Source organism: Tympanuchus pallidicinctus, unplaced genomic scaffold (assembly GCF_026119805.1).
Source record: "Tympanuchus pallidicinctus isolate F22 unplaced genomic scaffold, pur_lepc_1.0 scaffold5, whole genome shotgun sequence".
Classification (NCBI taxonomy): domain Eukaryota; kingdom Metazoa; phylum Chordata; class Aves; order Galliformes; family Phasianidae; genus Tympanuchus; species Tympanuchus pallidicinctus.
The window spans coordinates 16895977-16913508 of NW_026294769.1; the positions used below are offsets into that span (position 1 = coordinate 16895977).

At 37.6% G+C, this 17532-nt stretch overlaps 1 protein-coding gene across 1 annotated transcript in view; it reads left to right on the plus strand.

Annotated features, from left to right (window-relative positions):
• The window catches only part of GABBR2 (gamma-aminobutyric acid type B receptor subunit 2), a 441895-nt gene that overhangs the window by 274555 nt on the left and 149808 nt on the right, over positions 1-17532 (plus strand). Inside the window, exons 9-11 of the mRNA XM_052704312.1 lie at positions 9439-9519; positions 12401-12551; positions 13001-13133. Of these exons, the coding sequence (XP_052560272.1) occupies positions 9439-9519; positions 12401-12551; positions 13001-13133 (365 nt within the window). The remainder of the gene's footprint in view (positions 1-9438; positions 9520-12400; positions 12552-13000; positions 13134-17532) is intronic.

A 17532-nucleotide genomic window follows, 5' to 3' on the forward strand; every position in this document is an offset into this window, starting at 1 on the left:
CTTCTAAACCACTTCCTTCTGTTCTTACTAAAATATATATTGTACCGAATTAGTGCTAAGAAGCGATTACTGTAGTCTCCTTATTCCCCTTTCTGTTTTATTCAGTATTACAAAGGAGTTGCTAGAGAAATAAGTTAAAGCAAGTGGAGGTTCACTGAAATACAAGGAAAATTACTTTTGTAACTCTGACATTTAACAAGATTCAGCTGGAGTTGTTTCACTCTCCTGGAATATAAATTCAACTCACCTTTAAAATACATGTTATTTAAACAATATCATTTCCTGAATGAGCATATTTTTGCAAATAGTGAGTTTGTTTCCTCCTGTGGATTTTAGCACCATTAAAGTTTAAAAAGAAAGTTGAAGAAATAGTAACAGTGATAAATTTTGATGTTCAAGACTAGAATGCATCCTACTAAAATGTACTTCTAATAACTGAAGGAAGGCAAAGAGTTCTAACAACACGAGGAATGTGTATCAGAGTGAATTCATTCCAATTTAGCTGTTACTAACATCTTACATTTCAAAATAGTTTGGGATTTGTCTTAACATAAAGCTCACACATGCTTAGGTCCAAAACAGAAGGATGTCAAATGGAAATTCAGGAGCTGAGAAATATCAGTGCAGGGGGCTGTGGCACTGGGCTATACACAGAAGATTTCAAGCACTGATTTTTTTTTTTCAAACTCTCTATTTATTTTCTGGATTAGCAGACTCCTATGACTGGATCCAGCTTCTGGTTCCACCTCTTAAAGCATGCAAGAATTGAGCATGGTCATTTTTTCCAGCTGGCAATATTTTGCAAGATTTCATGTCTGCCAGTGCGTTGGTGCATGAGGCATGATGTTCCTCTACACGTGTGCTTGTGTCCTTGCAACACTCCTCCACCTGGAGGATGCCCAAACTTGTCAAACTTCTATTAGCATCTCAGGAATCATAAGGACAGATACGAAATACAGAATTTGAAGGGGAAATATGTAGCAGCCACTTCTGCTTGTAAAAATACTTGAAGCAGTGCCCCTGAACACACTTTCCCCACCATATGAATTCTTGGGTTTTTTGGGGCTGTGTAACATTATCCTCACTTACTTAATAGTGACCTGATCGACCCTAAATGTAGTAGTGATAAGCCAATTTCTCATGGAAAGCATTGCTTCCTAGGGGTGGGGAAATTCAACCTGTGATCCCATTTGTCTTCAAGCCCAGAGACAGACTTCTTCTCATGGGAGGTCTGGAGGTTGAAAGACTCGATGTTCATGGCATTTGATGGGTCTTTTTTTGGTGTCTCTCTTGTTCATTTGCACTTGAACCTTAAGGAGTGTTCTCCAGGAATATGGCTACTTGTGTAACTCTTTAGTTTTCCCTATATCCCAGCAAGAGGTCACTTGTATATGCAGGATATTATGCACATGGACTCTTCGCTGCTCTACATTTTTTCCTGAAAAGCTTCCCCTGCTCTTTCTGAATTGAGTTACTGGAATAAACCAGCATGACTGAGTCAAAAATGCCCTATAGGGGAAAAAAACACTGCAGCTGCCCTACAAATTACAAGACAGAAAATAGCATAGATTTCACAGCTTTGTAGATATGTATTCAATTCTGCCTTGATAATCTTATTTTAATCTTAGGAGATGGGTAGCAGGAATGCTGCCTTTGGGTTTGACCCCAAATGGCACAGAAGACATTCAAAGCTCTTTATGTGCTGCAGTGTTTTCACAGGCCACCTGGTCTAAGGGCAAGTGGATAAGCAAGGACATACTGAGTCGTTCAGATCCTGCAACAGTAAGACACACACCAGCTGCTGCTCTCCTCCCATCTGAGGCATGCTAACTGCGCAACTCAAACCTCTATGTAATGAAAAACTTTTAAGGATGCAATATGAAGGAAAGAAGCCACAGCAACTCATTTTTTGACCTCTCAGCTGGAGCAGACATGCTCCAGCTCCACACATGGCCCACTGTGAGGTTGCTCAGCATGTGCTGAGCACAGTGGAGGAAGTATTGCAGTGACAGATGGTGAGGGAATGCCCTGATCATATAATTAGAGGTGTGCATCCAAATGCATAACTTGGGATAATGAAGCCTTTATTTCCTCCCTGCTTGGTTATCAGAAAGTGGGAGTGTTTTTTCTGCATGGAAGGAAAATGACCTTGTTCCAGAACACTCTGTCACTTGTCACGTGTATGCAATATAATGGTGATGTTACGCATATGTGTATGGTTATCATCTAAATAAGACATCTAACCCTTGAAAGGAAGACTGTTCGGTAGACCTGAGCAGCCTCCAAAAACATAGTGGCAGAGATTTGGCTGCATTATTTAGGACAGCTTAATCTGTCCCCAGGCTGGGCCACTGTCAGTGGTTATGCTATGCCTCACTGGAATGACAAGAAAAGCAGCTTTGAGAAAAGAAGCCACCATCCAGGGCTTTCTAAGAAACTGTTGTTATTGTTGTTATTATCATTATTATTAATTCATCTTCTCAGCTGTAAATAATAATCATTACTTCATAATGAAATGAAATTAAAATTATAGCTTGATGAGTAGCATATTTAGATAAGTGTGATTAAACCTTTCTTCTGGACTTCCGGGAGAAAAATTATATGAAATGCTAGACTATCAAATGCTCAGGAGGACAAAAAGTTCACACTGATCTTCTGTCCAAGTTAACCAGAGTATTTTGCTGGGACTGGGTAGGCTTTGAGGTCCCTTCCAGTCCAAGCCATTCTGTGATTCAGTGATTCTTTCATTTGCCAAACTGTCCTTATAGTGCATGCCATACATACTGAGACTTGCTTTCCAGGGCACCAAAGAGAGAATAATTGCAATTATTCCTTTTGGATAAGATAATTGGAAATACTACTGGTCTGTCGTCTTGAGCTTCTTTGGAACTCTCAAAGACTGTCAAAATTGATACAATGCCCTCCTATGGTTTACTGACTGTTATCTTGAAATCAGTATATGTGGAATTGTGCCTCACAGTGTCCAGTGCTTTAGTGCTCTGAAATCAAACTGAAGAGACAACAAAATGCTTCCCTCACTGGCACCTGCAGCCTCCCACACAGCTCCAGTTTGTCTCTCTCCTGGTGAAACTGACAGACAGGGCTGCTGATGTGGCCTGGGCTGATGCCAGAGGGGACTTCTCTTCACATCAGTGGTGTCTACAACCAAACCTGTCACTGCCTGGAGGGGCCTTCAAACTATGCAACCTCCTGGGATGTCTTATGGGACACCAGCCGCAGCCTGTACATGTGAGCAGTTTAGTTTCATAGCACATCCCCTCCTTTAAATGGGCTGCTGTGTGCGAGCAAAGATGCTTAAGTACACCACAATTAATAAAATGGTGTTATAATTTAATACTTGAGTAACTCTAAAGTTAGTTTAAATACAAGCCTGTAGTTTTGCACTTTTCCCAGTGTGAATTCTTAAGCACTGAAAAGCACAGTGATTTGGGACTGTGCTGTGAGGAAGCTGATTCCAGCTGATACTTGAAATAAACATGTTGAGAGAGATCAACTTTTGTTTGTAGACCACAGTACTCTCAGATAAATGGCCACATTAAAAAACACAGCTATGTTTCCTGTATTACTTCACAGATCATTAATTTTGGCAAACAGAATGATACATTATGAAGTCTATGAGAAGTTAACCAAATCATTAAAGAGAATATATGAGAGAGGAAAAAAATCAGTGCCTCGATTGAGAGGTTGTGGCATTTACAAGTACTAAAACCAAAATTGTGATGTCACGTACAGCCTCGTTTCAAATTATCAGCAAATAATACTCTAGGGAGCAGCGAAGAGTCAGTGTAGATTTTGTATACCTTGTTCACTACACCAATCATTATACTTCATCAATTGTCTGCCTTCCTTATTTGTTCATATCTTTCCCAATGTCCTGAATGAAAGGTACTGTGATGGTTTTACCGATTCAGATTTAAATGAGTAATTATTTTAAACTCGAAGTCATTACTTTTTTTATTTTGTTATATAGCACTTTGATATGTAATATACAAATACCTAAGATAAATTTAAATCCACATGAACTACATTACTAAATTGCTAAGCAAAGCTAGAAGTCAGTTTAACAAGTAAAACAGGCAGCAAATATACAATACGGAAGATGAAAACAAAAGTTAGAAATAATGAGCAAATTTAATTTTGATAAGCTATTTAGGATGCAGATGGTTGAACTTTTTATGGAAAAATCTTTTTCAGCTATAAAACTGGATGAGATTTTTGATGAGTTCAGAGCACTTAATGTCATTTTATGAACTTGCTTGCTTGCATACTTTTTGTTTCCTGTTGGCTAAATACCATGCTAATGTAGTGAAATAAGCCCACAGATAAGACTTCTTAGCTTTTATCCTGGCTTTATGGCTGACATACACAATTTGGCCTTTGGCTAGCTTAACCTTTCTGTCTGTTTTGCTTTATAGATGAATGCAAGATAGGACTTGAGAAATGGCAATGAAGAGTAATTATCATATAGTATATATACTGTTTTTCTAACAGCATTCTGTATGATGTATAAACTGGAATCCAAGAATTCAGAAAAACAAACAAACAAACAAACAAACTAGACAAGAAGGTCAAATGAGGGAAATTTGGAAACAGCTTTTTAAAGTAGAGATACAGAGGCATTCTTTCGGGTAATACTTCTTTATTGCTTTGTTGAAGTTGACAACAACCTAAGTGACTTCTAAAGGAGAAACCTCAGTGACCCCCACCTGGAGAGGTTTTCATATTTGATTTATTAAGTTTACTTTAAAAACTTATAGTTGTTGGTAAATGAATGCTAATCACTTACACGCTTGCATTTGCAATTTGCAAATGCACTTTATAAAATGCAGCAGTAATGGAAGAAAGTACAAATAATGTCAATTAGACTTTGAGCTTAATTATCTTTTAGAGTAACGAGGTTTGGGAGCCAACAGTAATGCTAGGGCAGACCTGTAAGTCCATCTTTATTCTGCTGGACTATACACATTTTTTACATGATCAACTGGACAAAAATTCATTAAATCATGCAAGTAGCAATGTACATCCTTCTGTAACCCCCTAGGAAGCTGCTTTATTTCAGAGTGTCCAGGCTGAGGGAGCTGGGTACAGGCTGAGGGAGCTGGGCTTGTTCAGCCTGGAGAAGGATGTGGGGTGACCCAATTGCACCTTTCAGTACTTAAAGGGAGCTGATAAACAGGAGGAGAATCAACTCTTTGAAAGGGCAAATAACAGCAGGACAAGGAGAAATGGTTTTAAGTTGATAGAGAGAAGATTTAGGTTAGATGTCAGGGGGAAGTTCTTATGAGAGTTGAGAAGTGCTGGAACAGGCTTTGTGGATTTTGTGGATACCCCATCCCTGGAGATGTTCAAGGCGAGGTTGGATGGGGCCCTGGGCAGCCCGGTCTAGTATTAAATGGGGAAATGGAGAGGTTGGTGGCCCTGCCTGTGGCAGGGGGTTTGGAGATTCATGATCTTTGAGGTTCCTTCCAACCCAGGCCATTCTGTGATTCTGTGATTATTGTAGGCATAAATTATACTGGTGATTATATAGATGTGAACATTTTTATATTGATTTAACTACATCACAACAAGAGTTATATGTACCATTTCAGTATAAGCACCATACTGAAAGGTGCATAGATACATACAATCGCTACATTGTTAAGAGTTAGCCACTGTTGTCTCCATGGAAGAAAGCAAAGAAAGTACATCTGTCCCACCTCTTTTGCATTACAAGAAATTAAGAAAGATTCCTCATGTTTTCTGTCTCCTTAAATACCTCTCTCTAAAAGCTATTTTCATCACATGTGAATAAACGCATAAGAAAGTGTAACAGAAATGGAAATTATGACATATAGAAGAAAGAACTGTAATTAAACATAGACTCATCTAGAAATTCTCCATGTAAGTGGTTATCAGTCATATTGGCAATCACAGTACTCTTGTGCATTTTGATAAGTTTGTTCACTTGATGTCCATTGCAGGAATATTTTTGCTTTCATTTGACAAGAACATTTAATGATCTGTTATGTAATTAAATATCAGTTGTATTACCTTTATAAAATGTGGCCCAGTTGATTAAGTGGTAGTGTGTCAATTTTTCCACAGTTGCCTAAAGTGGGCTATAAAATTCCGTAATAACACATGTCAGAGAAAGAATTCTAATTGACTCTTAAGAGTTGTTCAATTCTTAGTTGGCAAAAGGCTTTCACGTTGGTAATAAATGTAATCTATTCTGTGACAATTATTTTACAGCAAAGATTAGTTGCTAATAATTCTTCTAGACGTAGTTTGCAGTGACATATTTCTGGGCAAGTTTTCTTTGAGTTGGTTAGTTGCTAATGTTTTCTTCTGTTCTTGTGTGAAAGAACAGCTGCAGATTCAAATTGTAAAATGAATTTGCTATTGCAGCATTGACAAACATCTCAGAAAACATTTTCTCTCTCATTTTTTGTTTCCTATTTTATTCTGAGCAGGAGAGATTCAATATGGTCTCTTTATTTTGAGTATGGAAGAGAAACAAGTTTAAAATAATATAAGCGCTGAAGAATAAGTACACGTTGTATTCTGGATATTGTATAAAAGCACTTGGTGTATTTATTTGAAGGAGTTCTACTTCTCCTGTCTTGTTGTTGAGCACATAAATTTTGACAGAGAAGAGCTTAAGCATAAGATCAGCATACTGACTTGAATCATTCAGAATTTCTAAAGGAAACCTGATGGAATGGCATAGAGAGAAGTGGAGCCTGCAGTTCCATCCTTATCTGTATTGGCCTACACAAAAGAGCTGCAAGACATACTGCTGACTCTCTGCTTCCTTTAAGATTTCGAAGAGACTTTCTCACTGGACTTTTTTTTGGTGTTTGGGGACTGAAAACTCAGCAGCTGTAGATGTGTTTTCTACACCAGCACTCCTGTAAACATATCACAATATGACGACTTTATCTTTCCTGCCAATGAAAACAGGAGTTTATTTTCCTTATAGACTACTTTCCACTGAATGTAAATACTTAAGATATCAAGAATCTTCATGGCATCTCTTGACCTCAGTAAACCTCAATGTACACTATATGAACGGTCCTTTTCCCTTATTCCCTCACTGTTAATGTGTTTCCTCAGTACTAAGCACTCTGTATTTTTTACACTCTTGGTTATATAAATCCCAAAGACTCTTCATCTCCGGCTTTATACACTATGGAAATTCACTTCTCCAGATATCTCCACTGATCTCCATTCTTATTAGGGCTAGCTCCTGCAACCTAGTCTAACAAGTTTCGGCCTACTTTAAGTTGTTATACTAGATTACACTTACCATGATAGGCATATCCTATGTTGGATAGGATATGTGTTGTTTTTACTTGTGAAGGAAGCTGTGTAAGAATTTATAAACGTTGAAAAGCAGTGGCATTGTAGGTCATATCACAGAATATTCTCCCTTTCAGTACCTTCATCAGTGAGCATATGTTTAGGCTGTCATTCGTGTATTTTTCCCTACTTATTATGTGCATCCTTCATATAAACAAATCCCAGTAACTGCCTCATATAAAAATAGATGTGGAACAATTACTCTTCTCAATCTTCATTAGAACTTTCAGATTTTTAGTCTGTTGCTGTAAGGTTGTGGCTAGATTGGCACTAAGGTGCATGTCCTCTTCATCTGGTCTAAGTAGATGATGTGGACTGTCTGGCATCAAATGTGCAAATTGATATAGGTACACAGTCTGAGGTTTGTCTTTCTAATTTCTAACTTTTGTTTGTTTGTTTGTTTTTGAAGTTTTAGACACATAGATTGTAACTTTAATAAAGACAAAAGGCTACTAATAAAGACAATAGTGAATTTGTTCAGGTTTTAGCTGTAACCATTTTTGTATTCAGATGACAGCTGTGCAGGTAACATTCTTTGAGACTAACAAAGATTTATATATGTGTGTCTCCCAAAGAATTTTCAGGCTGTTTCGGGAAGCACCAACTGTTCTTAACTGTCTACATAATTCTACATGCAAAATAAGTTGTTTTTATGGGCAGGCCTTTGGAAACTGCTGCTGAAAACCAGGAGATTGCGCTTTTATGTCAAACTAGTCTTAGGACCTCTCTAAGAACGTCCAATGCTCATGTGAAAGGTGTATCAGTTTCCAGAACTGCAATCTCTAACTTAAGGGAGTATAGCAAATGCCTGTGTTTCTCTGCTGAATTTGCAACCCAGTGTACAATTGTGCATAAACAATTTTAACAATAGGTAATACAGTTTATATAAGGAAAACTTTTGCTTCCTGTGAGCTTTCAGACTAACATTAATCAACCAGCAGATTTTGCTGAAATGGAGCTAGCTGCTCCATTCAGCAGAGATGAAGAGTGCAGAATTGCTTTGAGTGAGAAAGGAGGTAAGGTTAATATGGAGCTGTTGGGTAAAATACAGTCTTTTCAAATTGGGCACCCAGTTCGTGATCATCAGCTCCCAGAATCAGTGTCACAAATAGGGTCATAGCTCAGAATTTACATGCAAATAGGGCTGTGCATGCCCAGAGATAGAGGCCCAAAAGAAAATTTTTGGCTGCACTTAGCCAGCTCAAAGAACACTGTAACCAATGTGCCTGTTGTTTGCTTTTTTTTTTTGTTTGTTTGTTTCACACCAAAATTTCAATGTTTTTTATGTAAAATTGACAATTTAGTAAGTTTCTGTCCTTCTCTATAGTACTAAAAAAACTGACAAAAATAGCAGAAATTAATTGGTGCCAGATGTCATCAAAAGGCTGGGACTAATGTTTACCTGCAACAGTAGCTAAGGCAGTATCTGAACATACTAAGTTGCTATATCTATATTAGGTACAAGAAAATCAAATATATGATAATTAATCATAAAATGCACATGAAAGTAACAGTAAATATTTTAGCTCAATTGCAATTTGAGTTTGATTAAATAATGCAGTATGTTTTTCAGTCATTGTACTAATGAGTTGCTAATTCCCAGTCAGAGTAAGAGATTAGATTCCCAGTTACCTATTAACTAGCCAGGCTACTCCATACAGGCTGGAGCCTGTAACTTCCCTGAGAAATGCCTCACTAAAGCAAGATAAGGTGGCTGTTCAAATGAGAGTTGAACATGTGATTTCGCTGTATCTGATCTCTCAACTAAGTGTCCCACTCAGTATGAGCCAGTAAGTAAGCATGTGATCTTATAGCTGAAGATGTCTGTGCCCAGTAACAACAATTTCCTGATTATGTAAATAAGTTCTTAAAAATCCGTTGCATTTCTTCAAAATGAATCAGAAATATTTCTTTTAATGATGTTAACTGACTGGCATTCTGCTTTAATAATTCATGCACTTCAAGCATATTTCTCTTCGTTTTGACACATTGTCAAAAAGAAGGCAAAATCAGTTAAATAATTGAGAACATGTGAGCTGCCATAAACAACCGCTCTTGTTTGTTTCTCTGCAGAAAGAAAGGAAGTGAAGGTGGGAGAGTACAATGCTGTAGCTGACACGCTGGAAATAATCAACAACAGCATCAGGTTCCAAGGTAAGATGGGAAACTCGGAAGAAGTACAAGAGTGACATGGACATAGCTTGCTGTCTAGAGATCTGTTGGAACTGTTTGGTATTAAAAACCCTATGAAACTGTATACAGAGAAAAGGAAATAAGCTGTTCTTAAAAGCAGGAGAAATCTAACAAAAAAAAAAAAAAGCTAGTTTTACTGTATTGATACTTTCCATTCAAATAATGGGAAACTGATATGTGTATATCTTTTATTATTTCAACAAGCTACAGATACGTCATCCATTTCATCTCTACCAACCAATAATGTTTTAATTTCTTCTTCATCTCTCACTCTCCCAGTTCCTCTCCCCCCAGAAATTACTCATGTACTTTACTTGCAAATGAGAAGGAAGTCACTGGTTTTTTTTGGGAGGGGTCTGCTAGACAGTTAGAAAATATAGTTTCAAAATACTAATGCTAGCTTTATTTAAGTTGGCATTTAAGAAATAGGGCTAAAGAGTGTGCTCAGCCCAGTAGTACTGCCAAGGCCCTTAAAAAGGATGTGGCTTGTGTTGCCATATCTCCTAGTCATCTTTTTTCCAGTCCCCAATCTGCTTCTATTAACATGTGGACTTCCTCTACACTCTCAGCAGAAGTTGACTTTCATTAGCAGTAGCTGACTCTCAATCAGGCATATGGCTTGGAATCACAAAATCATAGAATATCCTGATTTGGATTGAACCCACAAGGATTCCTTAAACAGAATGGCTTGGGTTTGAAGGGACCTTAAATGTCACCTAATTCCAAAACCTTGCTGTGGGCAGAGCTGACACCCACCAGATCAGGGTGTCCGGGGCCCCATTCAACCTGTCCTTCAGCACTTCTAGGGATGGGGAACTCACAGCTTCTCTGAGCATCCTGTGCCAGAACCTCACTGCCCTTTGAGTGAAAAATTGCCTCTGAACTTCTAATCTAAATTTACCCTCTATTAGTTTGAAATCATTCCACTATGTCCTATCACTATTAGGCCTCCCTTCTGATTATAAGCTCCCTTTAAGTACTAGAAGGCCACAATGAGGTCTTCTCTTCTCTAGGCTGAAGAAGCCCAGCTTTCTCGTCCTTTCTTTGTAAGAGAGGTGTGCCAGCCCTCTGATCATCTTCGTGACCCTCAGCTGGACCCACTCCAAAGACTCCACATATTTCTTGTGTTGACTCCAGGTGGAGATGCATGAAGGCAGAGAAGATGACAATTACCTCCCTTGTCCTGCTGTTCACTACTCTTTTGAAGTGGTCCAGAGTACTGTTGGCCTTACAGGCTGCAAGCCTTATACTGCTGGCTCACATCCAGCTTTTCATCCACCAGAACCTACAAGTCCTTCTTCAAAGGGCTGCTCTCAATGAGTTATTCCACATATCTGGAATTGCCCCAACCCAAGTGCAACACCTTCCTTGTACTTTGCATCATTGAACTTCATTAGGTTCACATGGACAAGCTTAAAAAGCAGGCCCAGGTCTCTATGGATGGCATCCCTTCTTTTTGTCCTATCAGCTGCACCACTCAGCTTAGTGTTGTCTGCAAATGTGCAAAGAGTGCACTCAGTATCAACATCTACATCACTGATAAAGATGTTAAAGAGCACCAGTCCCGAGGCAGACTCCTGGGGAAGATCACTCCTCACCAGCCACCACGTGTCAGTGCTGTCCCTCTGCTCCCTGTGAGGAGCTGCAGCCGCCATGAGTCCTCCTCTCAGCTTCCTCTGCTCTGGGCCAAACCAACCCAGGGATGTCAGCTGCTTCTCGTATGTTTTCTCCTCCAAACCCATCATCATCTTTGTTGCCCTCCTTTTGATATTCTCTAATAGTTTTATGTTCTTCTTGTATTGTGGTACTCAAATCTGCACCTGGTGCTCAAGGTGAGGCTGCACAGCACAAAGCAAAGTTGGAATCCTTTCTTTCACATAGCTAGCAGTGCTGGCACTTCAGAATATGGTTGACTCTTGGCTACCAGAGCACACTATTGACTCAGGATCAACTTGCCATCAACCAGAAGCCCCCTATCCATGGGGCTGCTCTCCAGCCTCTTGTCACCCATTCCATATACATATCTAGGACTATCCCTATTTTGGAGGTGACCATTCTCATCAAGTAATGGACCAATATTGTCTCTGGTCCTCCTTTTACTGTTAAACATATCTAAAAATGCCCTTATTTTTGTCTTGCAAAGTACTGGCCACATGAACGTTCTCCCTGAAGTGGCAAAGAGCATCTCTGTAGTCTTCCCATGTCACCCAACCTCACTTCCAGTAGCCATAAACTTTCTTTTTTCACATAGTTCTAGAAGATCCCTGCTTAATCAAGTTGAACTTCTCACCCTGCCTGCTTGACTTCTGACATTTAGGAATTGCCTGCTCCTGTGCTTCAGCTTCCCATAGCCCTATGTCTGTTTTAGCTTTCTCTGCACTGGTTGCAGGTATGGTGGGTTTCTGGAAAGGCCATTTGAATTTGCCCCGTTTGTAATGAAAGTATGCTGAGAAAAAATGTACTTTGTTTTCCACTCACATTTCTGTCACTTACTTCAGAAAAGCATAACCTCCTAGCAATCTTTACAGTTAGTTCAGTGTTATTTACATTTTAAAATGAAAATAGGCATATATTTTACAAGGTTCCGCATTTGGGTTTTGTTGTTTGTTTGGTGGTTTTTTTTTCCCAAAGATCATGTTAATCTGCTCCAGAAATACCAACATTCTTGTCAATCAACCTGACTAACTCGTCTATCAAAGTCAGTATTTTCATCAGTTAGGAATGTGGTTTACATTTGCTAAATATGCTATATCTAGATAGCGTATTGAGGAGAGGCATATTTTCTAACAGAAATTCTATGTTTGATTGAACTCTAGCCTTTTTTTCCTTCTTGTAATTCTAGGACTTGAACCTCCAAAGGACAAAACAATTATACAAGAGGAGCTACGGAAGATCTCTCTACCACTCTACAGCATCCTTTCAGCCCTCACAATCCTAGGAATGATAATGGCCAGTGCTTTCCTGTTCTTTAACATCAAAAACAGAAATCAGAAGTAAGGCATTCATGTTACTTCAGTCTCAACTTATTCTGTATTTAAACGCCAAGTTTGTGGAGTTTGCCATTAATATTTATTAAGGAAAATATCTAAACTGTGGAAGAGTTATAATTTAGAATTATTTAGTTAGAATTACTGTTATATACACACATACTGAAACAAATGCCTGCTAGAACAACTTTTTAATAGGTTCATAAAGTGTGATTTTTTTAAAGTTATGTTTGACTGTGTGCTATTAACATTACTGTATCTAATTAACCCATTGGTAAAAAAGGATACACTTTTCACTAAATATTCAAAAACCTGAAACAGTGGTAGAGTTTATAAAAAAGCAAATGTGCATGCTTATAGTTCTACAGGAAGGTTTATAAGAAGGTTGCAAAGAGTTCTTCTTTATTGCTCTAAAAGGATCATCTCTTTAATGCACTATCATCTTTTGTCCATAGATTAATAAAGATGTCCAGTCCCTACATGAACAACCTTATTATCCTTGGAGGAATGCTTTCTTATGCATCTATTTTTCTTTTTGGTCTTGATGGATCCTTTGTCTCTGAAAAGACATTTGAAACACTCTGCACAGTAAGTAATTCCATGTATTTGAATTTACGATTGTCTGGCAGAAAGCTTTACTAAATTTGTAAGTGGAAGAGGTCAGTATTTGGATGCTTTATTCCTTTTAATAACTGATTCTCTTAGTTCTTTCCAGGAATAGCTTCTGGGGCCAAATTCTGACACATTCATAAAGCTGTATTATTATTTGTGAAAGTTTCATATGCATTAGGAACTTACCTCAGACTGAAAATGTCAATGTATCTTCTTGTTTTGAAATTACATGCGTAATTTTTGCATTCAATGCTGTGCCTATGAAATTAGAATAAAAATCTTCAAAGCTACTACGTTTTCCTTTTAGATTCCATATTCATACTTCATGACAGCTGCTTGAAACATTTCTACTCAGTCTTTTTTCTGAATTTTCAAAGGCTTCTACTGCTATTTCCAAGCTAGACTTGAAATTCACACAAGCCTAACAGTCCTGCAACTAGAGCACAAATTCTCTGTATGCAGAATAGAAAAAGTTTCCTCAAAGTCTTTGAAAGGAAAATCTTGTTCATCTCTCCCAAGCTCAGTATCTATAGAGACCAATACAAAGTGGAAGGTACCAGCACCCATTTGTTATCCAGTGATTATCTTTGTAATGCTGTAATGTGATGGGAAGTACAGCGGTAATAGCAGGCAACAAAGTCTTTGGCTGCAGCAAATGGGGACAAACACAAATGCAGCAGCTATGGATACAAAAATAAAGGAAAAAAAGCTGCTTAACTTTGGATGGCCTTACGTAGGCAGGGATCTCCAAAAGGATCCCACACCTCCACTGCAAACCTTTAAATGAGGTCCGGGAAAGGGTGGATCCTGCCTGCACCCCCTTCCAGTCATTCAGGTGCATTGCATACAGATGAGCTCCCCTGGGTTGGTCCTGCCTTCCCACTAGGTGCTCACTCACTGTTTTACGCCGTGACTCAGCATCTCCACTAAAATCTTTTTGTGTGTGTGTGAACCATCTTCTAAAGAATCAGAAGTGTTCATTTAGAAGCCAGTTATTGATATCAATTCCCATTCTTTTTTCATCTTCCTTTGCAGAAAAATCTAGTATCAAGGAGTTCAGATTGTAGGTGTCTATTTAGCTGTGTAGCGCTTACATTCAGACTTTAAGGCCTCATTGCTAGGCTGTAGACCATTGCATGAGTAGGCTGTTCACCGTCCTCCTCTTGAAGAAGCCAAGCTTTACAGAGCAGAAGGAAGGAAAGTAGGAATCAGAGGTACCGATCAGAACAGAGCTGTTCCAGGGAACAGGTTTCCATCCAGAATTAGCTATGTAAAACTAAATTTAAATCCTTACTTTAAATGTGAAACAGCTTAGTCTAATCACAGAAAAATGAGCAAACATTTCCAAAATCCTATGAACCAGAATGTTTCAGCTAGCTGATTTTATCTCTGATTTTCTTCTCAAAGTGTAACCAGTACTCTCATACTCTAAAAGCAACAAAATTTAAATGAAAGTTGCTTTGTTCTGTCTCACTTATCTTCATTTTAAAAATAATGAATGTAATTTTGAATATGTCACCTTATCTTAATTAAAGACATTTTTATTTATCATAGAAGATGATTAACAGAACCGAAGTCTCTACTAGAGGAGATCTGTACAGACTCTTAAATAACTATGGATCAGCTTTACCTAATGGATCCACAAGAAAGGAGATAGAGCAGAATACTGCATTCTCAAAGCCAAATTTTGATTAGGAAATATTATCGTATACCTTAAATGAATATCTAATGTAAACAGAGCTGAAAATTTGGGATTTCACCTCAGTCTTGGCTTTCCTGTTTTTCAGTTCATTATGGAATCATTCCTGATTGTACTTTTGTGTACGTGGATTTTGATTTATCTTATGAATCCCAGCTCTGTCAGTGATTAGAATAAGAATCACAGATGCAAAAAAACCTCCAGAATCAAGTTATCAGGTTACTTTTCCAACCTCCTGCTCATTAAAACAGTTATTTCAAAATTTTTCTCCTCTTGTTATAATCTTTTTTTCAGTGGAATAGCTGGTAACTGATAGCTTTCAATGAACAATTTTCTTTCTACAAGCAATCTTTCCATGGCCTCCATTCAACATGGCAAAATGCTTTCCCAGTATCTAGGAAACACTGAATTAATGCTGGTGAATTCATAAATATGGTAGACAAACTCACTTTTCTGTTCTGTAACTCTTCTGTCTCTCCTTTCTCCCAAAAAACTCCCACTGAGTACTGAGTACAGAGTGTTCACTTGGCAACATGTAATGAACATCCATCTCTCCATATGGGCAGCAAGCTTACTGGTTTCATAAAGAGTACTTTGAGGTACTTTTATAGGATTAGACCAGTACAAATATCTCTTGATCATTCACTTCCCTGGCAAGGCATGATTTTTAATACACATTCTAACCATATTAGAGATCGATATAAAATTCACATTTTATGAAAAACTGTTATTTAGTCTTTAAAAGAACCAACTAGAACGGAAAATGATCATAAAAAGCTGTTGAGCCAAAAGTATGTGGGTACAAATGGAACAACTTAGGCGCAAAGAAGAACCACATTGAAAGAGGCAGATTTTTGTTTCTTCTGTAGGGAAATCAAAATTTTGATTCAGCCATTGTAAGTACATGCAAATCTAAAACACTATCATTAACACTATTCCCTCTAAGCTAAGTAATCACCTTATTTTTCCTCCGTATTTCAAAAATCATAAAATTATTAGGTCTCTGCAGAGTAGCTGTATATATATATGATGTGTTTTCTTAGATATAGTATATAGATATAGTAAACATAGAGATCATCCTATATTAGTGTCATTTTTTATAACTTTCTGATAACTCTAATAGAAGCACCTTAAATATAACTGAATCTATGTTTTATTCTATAATATTCCAAGGACACTGAAGCACAATATAAGATTATACCAGTAACACCTGAAAATTTGAAAGGATTTCTTTAGTAAATTGTACCACTTTTGAAGGAGGAGTTCTATAAACCAGAACCAAGTATGAAATGTTTTGAGAGTCAGCAAAACACTTGTGGTCAAATAATTTGATGAATAGGGCTATTATAAGTCTTTTAATTCTGTATTGTTGACTATGTACTTGTGTGGGTAATTCCTTTCAAAATAACACATTTTTATATTGATACTACGTTCCATTTTCTATGGAAAAGTAATCGGGTATATGAAATACATAGTAATTTGTGCACTTATAATAGGAGTTTATAATACCAAACATAGTATTATTTAGTTCCATGTCTGAATTGCAGATCAGATGTCAAATTTAAGATTTCAATTGCATGAAATTAAAACTATTTAAAACAAAATATTTCAAGAAAGTTGTCATTGCAGTATGTGACAGTTACATCATGTATTACTTAATAGAAATATAATTGGTTGTACAGACAAGAAGAAAAGCAATACATTATTTAAATTTGTACGTATCTGAACTATAAATTGCTTTAGACATGAGGTAGGGAGAGAGAAGGAGGATGATCTGTCTTTGTTTTAATCTCAGAATTAGCATGGTGTCATAGAAAAAGAGAAGCTTGAAGTAAGAGTGTGAAACAGGAGTGATGCCAACTGGAAAAATGCAAGCAAGTGGAAAATAATTTAAAGCATTCATTATATGGGAGAGACTCAAAATTAGCAATGCCAGTGGCATATCCTATGAATAGAGTTGAAGCAGATGTATGAAATAGAGCTACTTAAAATAGAATATTAAACATGATAATAATGTTTAGACTTCTGTAATACATTCTACTGAGGATTTCATGCTTACTTTTAAGACTGCTAATGTCTTTGCAAGTTCAACCTAATGTGGGCTGAAAGACTACTACACTGAAAGGCAGTGGGCAAAATTTGAACACGAGGGTTTCTCTCTGAACATCAAGAAGCATTTCTGTACTTTGCAAGTGACAGAGCACTGGCACAGATTGCCCAGGGAAGTGGTGGAGTCTCTTCCTTGGAGATCTTCAAAAGATGATGGATGCTCTGTTCTAGATGACCATGTCTGAGCAGGGGATTGGACCAGATAGAACCAGAGGTCCCTCCTAACCCCATCATTCTGTGATCCTGTGACCCATGGGAGAAGCACAGTCACCTCTTCTTTGTTATAGATCTCCTTCAAGTAGATGCATGAAGTAGTTGTTAATACATATTATTTTTTATAAAACGTATTCAGTTAGCAAGTGATAATAGAATCATAGAATTATAGAACGGTTTGGGTTAAACTCTTTATTCCTACCCTTCGTACTCTTCAGACATTGCTATAAGTTCTTGGGTTCTCCCATCCCTTCTTTTGGACTTAATACTTGCCTAATTATATTCCTCAAATTGTTTAAGGTTGGTTAGAAAAAAAATACAATAGACATTCAATTCATGCTATACTGCAAAACG